At 60.7% G+C, this 6,018-nt stretch overlaps 1 protein-coding gene across 2 annotated transcripts; it reads left to right on the top strand.

Moving 5' to 3' along the window:
* The first annotated feature begins 7 nt into the window (after positions 1-7).
* Positions 8-4,388, top strand: LOC132340355 (protein C1orf43 homolog). Of its 2 annotated transcripts, XM_059871301.1 has the most exons (9): positions 8-165; positions 658-759; positions 933-1,041; positions 1,191-1,244; positions 1,493-1,659; positions 1,780-1,838; positions 2,229-2,423; positions 3,934-4,063; positions 4,213-4,388. In XM_059871301.1, exons 1-9 carry the CDS (start codon positions 97-99, stop codon positions 4,312-4,314), a joined length of 987 nt encoding a protein of 328 aa, XP_059727284.1. In that variant the 5' UTR covers positions 8-96; the 3' UTR covers positions 4,315-4,388. The 2 variants fall into 2 exon arrangements, with proteins under 2 accessions (XP_059727284.1, XP_059727285.1); XM_059871302.1 differs by lacking the exons at positions 3,934-4,063; positions 4,213-4,388 and adding an exon at positions 1,991-2,110 and having other exon boundaries at positions 2,229-2,367.
* Positions 4,389-6,018: the final 1,630 nt, after the last annotated feature.

Consider the following 6,018-nt stretch of genomic DNA (forward strand, 5'->3'; position numbering starts at 1 on the left):
GTACGGGTCACCTGATCGGGGCTCCTCCGGTCACGTGGTGGGCGCGCAGGGCGGCTTTGTGGCCGCCATGTTGTGCGGCCGCGGGCCGGGCCGGGCATGGCGGGGGCCGGCAGCAACTGGCTCTCGGGCGTCAACGTGGTGCTGGTCATGGCTTACGGCAGCCTGGTGAGGGCCGGTGGGACGGGGCGGGACGGGCTGGCGCGTCTGTGCGGCCTGGAGTGTCCGCGGAGCCGCACCACGCGAGTCCGTGGGGTCCCCGCGAGGCTGATCCTGGCGCGTCCGTGGAGCTGCCGTGGGCCGGGGCCCGAGGGGTCGATAAGGCTCCCGTGAGACATGGCCCACATTGTCTGTGGGGAGCCCCTCGGAGTCGGGCTCGGGGCCCTCATGGGGAGGGGGGGGGGGGCGCGTGCTCCTGGGGTCGGTGGGGAGGGGACGTGAGCGGCAGCCTCTGTGGAGATCGGGAGGGCCCGGGCCCACGGCTGACCTGAGTGGGGTTGACCTGAGTGTCCCCGGGGCTCCCAGTGGGCTGAACTGGGAGCTCTGTGCCCGCCGGGGGCGGAGGAGCTGTCAAGCGGGAACCAGAGGGGTGGGCATGGGCTGGCTGTGAGACCTCCCTCCTGACACACGCCTGACCCCCGCCCCGCTGGGGCTCCGCAGGTCTTTGTTCTGCTCTTCATCTTCGTGAAACGCCAGATCATGCGCTTCGCCATGAAGTCCCGCCGCGGCCCCCACGTGCCTGTGGGACAGCACGCGCCCAAGGTGGGTATTCTCCATTCCCTGCACCCATCCCTGCCTGAAGGGACATGCAGGAGCTGCTGCCTCAGAGTGGTGAGAGGCAGTGGGGAAGGTGCATCTAGGGCTATTCTTGCCCCTGTGATCCCACAAACAAAGGGAGCAGTCTGTAAATGTTTTTTTTTTTTGCTGCTGTTCAGGATTTAAAGGAGGAGATTGACATTCGACTGTCCAGGGTGCAGGACATCAAGTACGAGCCACGGCTGCTGGCAGAGGACGACGGTCGGCTCCTGCAGCTGGAGACACCAGGTACCCACTGTTCCCTGGGGCCATGCCACACCTCTGACTGCTCCTGTTGGTGTCCTGTCACATGAGATAGTCTCTCTTCTCCTGTTTTCCTTTTCCCCACTTCCCTCCAAGGTTTGCAGAGATCTCAGTTTGTGGTTTCCCTTTACCAGGCTGCTATAACTACCTGTACAGGATGAAGGCACTGGATGCAATCAGGACATCAGGTAAGGGAGCCTAGGGCAAGAGTGGGAGCAGAAGGGTGCAGAAGGACCTGAATGAGGCTGCCAGCAGCCCCCACCAGGTGCTCACTGGGGAGTAGCAGTCACTTCTCCTACTGGTGGCCTGAGGGTTGGCTCACCCCATATGCTGGGGCAGTGGGCGTGGATGGAGATTTATCCAGGCAGTTGTTCCTGACCATAGGGATGAGCACAAGCATTTTTACATGTGCTTTACCTGTTGTGACTTTTTCCAGAAATCCCCTTCCAAGCAGAGGCTCGGTACCCAAAGTCTTTAATAGGGAAGAACTTCTGTGCCTACCTGCTGGAGCTGCGGAATTCCAGCACCTCCTTCAAGGGCATCCGCAAAGCCTTGATTGACACCCTGCTGGATGGCTACGAGAGCGCCCGCTACGGCACTGGGGTGAGTACTGGGGGGCCCTGCTGTCCCCACAGCGCATTCCTGTGCCCTGCCCTGCTGCTGGGACTGAGTCACACCCTGACTTCAGCTCCATGTTCCATGGTCTTTTCTGGTTGTATCCAGGTCTTTGGGAAAACGGAATATCTGAAGTATGAGGAAGCTCTGAATGAACTGGCAAACATGTAAGTGCTGCTGCCCAGATGCAGTGGTGGGTTCCTGGGCCCCAGCAGCCCATGGGAAGGTATAAACAGAGGTGGGTTTAGGGCACAGGTGTCATCTGAGACAAGGCCTGTCTGTGCCCATCTGTCCCTCTGGGTTTGCTCCTTTCTTACAGCCCATCAGTTACTGCAGTTTTGGGTTTGTTCCATGGTCACAGTCACTATTCCTGCTTGTCCCCAGCCACCTTGAGTCAGCGACTTGCACTGAAGCAGTAGCTTTAGATGCCAAGACCTCAGTGAGTGTTGTCATCAGGAAAACAGATTTGCTTTATGTTGGACAGACAGACACACAGGCTGAGCAGCTGCTCTGGGGCAGCAGCAGCAGCAGTGATGGTGCCTCTTCTCTGCCCACAGCACCAAGGCCCGGGGTGGCAGCAGCCAGCGGCAGCACCAGTCAGCAGTGAAAGACCTCACGCTGTCCCCTGAAGTCTCCAACCCCACCACCATCCAGGTCACCTACCTTCCTTCCAGCCAGAAGAGCAAACGTGCCAAACACTTCCTGGAGCTGAAGAGTTTCAAGGACAACTACAACACACTGGAGAGCACCCTGTGAGCGTGCAGGGGCCTGGTGCAGTGGGTATGCTGGGTGGGTCTGGGCTGCAGTGCAGGCAGCACTGAGAGGAACCAGCTGCACTCTCAGATCTCCCCCTCACCCCACTTTGGAGGTCATTACTCGGCGGGGGCTCCATTCCAACTGCTGGAGTTTGGCCCTCATCAGGAGCCCATTCTGGAGCTGCTGAGCCCATGGGGATCAGCCCCACGGCCTTCTCTGCCACAGGCTTATGACTCTCCAGCCTTTGAGTCCTGCATTGTCTTGGACCCTGTGAACAAACTCATGAGCTTGAGCTTATTTATAAAGACATGGATCCCAGCCAGCGCTCCCCTCTGCCCGTCCTTCCCTGCGGCAGCTGGCGGGAGCTGTTTGTCCGTCCTGCCCATGAGGGTCTTGGGCACTGGAGCCACTTGTCTGTTTTTTTCCAAAGGGTGAACACTTTTCCCCATGACGTCATTGTTCCTGCTGTCAGCCCTTTGGGCCCAGCCTGCCTGTGCGCCTGGATGGGGTAGAAATAGTTTGGTGCCTGTTCCTAGCACCATGGCTAAGCTACCGCTTTGGGCTGAGGTTTCTACTCATTCTCCTGCACCCGGGCATTGGGGGACGTCTCGAGTGGACAGAGTGGTGTTAAATGTCCCGTCTGTTCTGCCAAGGGGGTGTTTGCTCCCACTCTCACCAGCGCCTCGCATGCCAGCCTCTGCCGAGCTCCTGGGGCTGACAGCTCGTGGCCCCCACCTTGAGTCTGCATCCTGCCAGGCTGAGGACGGCGCCGGCAGCTCACCCGTCACTGTGGCGTGGGCAACACAGAGTGGAGGATACAGACCTCGGCACTTTTTAATTACTGTTTAATAAAATGACAGTTTAGCTCAAGTAGGATGTGTGCCACTGGCCTCTGACTGCAGGGCCCCGTCCCTTCCCGATTCCAGGCTTCGTCCCTCCTGAAGCTGCTACGAAGTAACCAGGATGCCATTAATGGTAGCCAGGATGCTGCCTTTAGTGCTGTGGTGACTGAGATGCCATGGCAGTAACCGGCATGCAGTGATGGTAACTAGGATGGCACCAGTACAGCATCTGGGAGGCTGTTACTGTAACCAGGATGCTGTTAAGGCCCAGGTGTTCCATTAACACCCTGGCCGTTGCAGGGGTCCTGTGGCACTGGCCATGGCAGTACCAAACAGCCAGAGCTCCTCACTGGGGCGGGAGGAGGTCAGACAGGGCAGGGGCTGGGAAGATGGAAGCTGTCCTGGGAGCAGGTGGAGGCAGTGGGCTGCAGTGTACCCTGGTGCAGGTTAAACCCTGAACCACATGAACGTTACTCTTTGTTTGCAGGTCCAGGCAAATGGGAATGCTGTAGCAGGGTTCCTGAGGAGGTAGAGCTGGCAGAGCGCCCTGGGGGCTGAGTGCCCCCTGCTGCTGGGGATGTGTGGGCAGTGAGGAGCCCTAGCACAGGGCAGGCTGGGGGGAACATCTCTGCATCCCTGACCTGCCCATCCTGTGTCTCAATAGCGGGCAGGGTGCCAGGGAGAACCCACAGTGCTGGGCATCGTCCCTTGGGGTGCTGCAGTGGATCACAGAGTCACGGCTGAAGAAGTGCGTGGAGTTGGAGCTGCACCTTGCAGGCAGGGAGCAGGCAGTGGTGAGGCTGGGCATTGGTTGGGTACAGCTGGGGTCCCCCAACCCTCTGTTGCCAGGGGTGGGTGCCCCCCTTGTGCTGGGGAGCAATGTCTCCCAGCTCTGATGAGCCAGGGGAATGTGGGGGTTCAGCACTGCCCCTGTACCTGGCAGATCCGCCGAGATGCCCTGTGCCAGCTCGTCCTGGATGAGCACCTACAGCACCAGCAGGAGCTGCGCCAGCAGGGGAAAGCCTTCTATGTGGAGCGGCTCTGAGTGCTCAGCCCAGTGTGTGGCATTGGCCTGGCATTGCCCAGCTCCTGACTGAGAATAAAACATGTTGAACAAGACAGGCTGTGTCTGCTGCATGTGAAGCATGGGACAGCCCAGGGCATCAGTGGGGGAAAGGCACAGCCCAGCATGATTCCTGTGGCTGGGATCCAGACATGTCGCCTGCAACCCTGCGTGCCCTGGATCCTACACACTTCATCTTGCCCATGGCTGTGCCAGGAGATGGCAGCACGGCCAGCATGCCTCACCAGCCTGGATGCTGCACACCGGGTCCCTGTCGCAGCACAGGTCCTGCTGCACCATGCCGTGTGCCACAGTGCTCCTGACCATGTGGCACGGCCCTGCAGCAGCAGGAAGAGGAACCTGGCTGGGCTGGGTGCAATGCTCCCTGTCCCATCCAGGCACCCCAGGATCCCTGTCCCCCAGATGGGAGGGCCCTGTCCCCCACCTCCCATCCCTTCTGCCTGTGCCTGACCTTGGTGTCTCCCAGCCCCAGGGCCCATCAGTGCCTGCTCTGGCTCTGCTTACTGACAGGGCTGGCGGCTGCTGGGCCAGCACCACCCTCCCCACGGCCCTTCATTAGCTCGGCTGTCGGGCTGCATCACATCACCCAGCGCCACACACACGCCCCCGGCTCTGGCACTGCTGCTGCCACGTGTGTCCCTGCTGTCCCCACTGCCACCTCATTGTGTGGCCACCTCAGGAGGCTGAAGCCCCTGACCCCAAGGCCAGGCTGTGTCCCTGTCTTTCCCATGGCACTCAGGATTCTGGCTGCCCCATGTCCTGTCCCACTGGTCCCCCAAGGCCTGAGCCCCCACAAAGCCCCCAGTGCCATTCCCGAGGCTGATGTGTCCCACTGCAGCAAAGCACTGCTGTGGTATGGGAAGGCTGTGCTTGCAGCACTCCATGATATCTCATGTGCCCTCAACACTGAGCACCACCATCCTGGTCCCAGCAGCTGCCTCAGAGCGGATCGGTGTCCTGCCTCAGTCACTCTGCATGGATGAGGCCACATCCTCAATATGGATGCAGCAGGGTGACAGGCAGCTCTTCCAGCTTCTCCTTGGAAGAGATATCCCCATGAGTTCCAGCAGCTCCCCAAAACAAGGGGATGTGAGGCACAACTCCCCTGTGTCAATGGGGCTCGTCCTTGGGCAGGGTCATGTGCAGCCCCTTGGTGGCACAGGGTCCACAGGCCAATGCTGGCCCTCAGTATTGACAGCCCCGCTAATGACAGGGAGTGTCACCAGGGGCAGGAGCAGGCGGCACGGGGCCATCGACCGCATCGACCGGCAGCGCGGGGCGGCAAGGGCGCGGGGGTCCGTGGAGGGGGCAGGGGGACGTCAATGGGTGGTAATTAATGGGAACGAGGCCACGTGTGCGGGCCCAGGGCTGTCGCTGGCCACGTCCCTCTGTCCGGTGCAGCCGAGTGCAGTTATAAACGGCGGCCAGGCGACCCCCAAGCCAGAGCTCAGCAGAGTCCCCCAAGCCAGCCCAGGTAAGATGGTGATGGATGTGGGGTCCCTTTGTCCCCAGCACTGCCTGCCATGGCATGCTGCTCCATGCCAGTGCAGGTCAAGGTGTGCCCTGACATGCCATGCCAGGAGACCAAGCCTGCACTGCCCTGCTCCAGCTTCATCCCGGCCACAGGACGCCTCCTGCTCCAGCACTGCATCCCGAGCAGCCCAG

This window comes from Haemorhous mexicanus, chromosome 31 (genome assembly GCF_027477595.1).
Source record: "Haemorhous mexicanus isolate bHaeMex1 chromosome 31, bHaeMex1.pri, whole genome shotgun sequence".
NCBI classification, from domain to species: Eukaryota; Metazoa; Chordata; class Aves; order Passeriformes; family Fringillidae; genus Haemorhous; species Haemorhous mexicanus.

What these genes read in the sequence shown, in the direction of transcription:
- LOC132340355 (XM_059871301.1), top strand. Translation starts at nt 97, where the DNA reads ATGGCGGGGGCCGGCAGCAACTGGCTCTCGGGCGTCAACGTGGTGCTG. An exon ending in GGATGCAATCAGGACATCAG is followed by an intron (nt 1,245 to 1,492) that starts GTAAGGGAGCCT and finishes GACTTTTTCCAG; the next exon opens with AAATCCCCTTCCAAGCAGAG. An exon ending in AACACACTGGAGAGCACCCT is followed by an intron (nt 2,424 to 3,933) that starts GTGAGCGTGCAG and finishes GTGTCTCAATAG; the next exon opens with CGGGCAGGGTGCCAGGGAGA.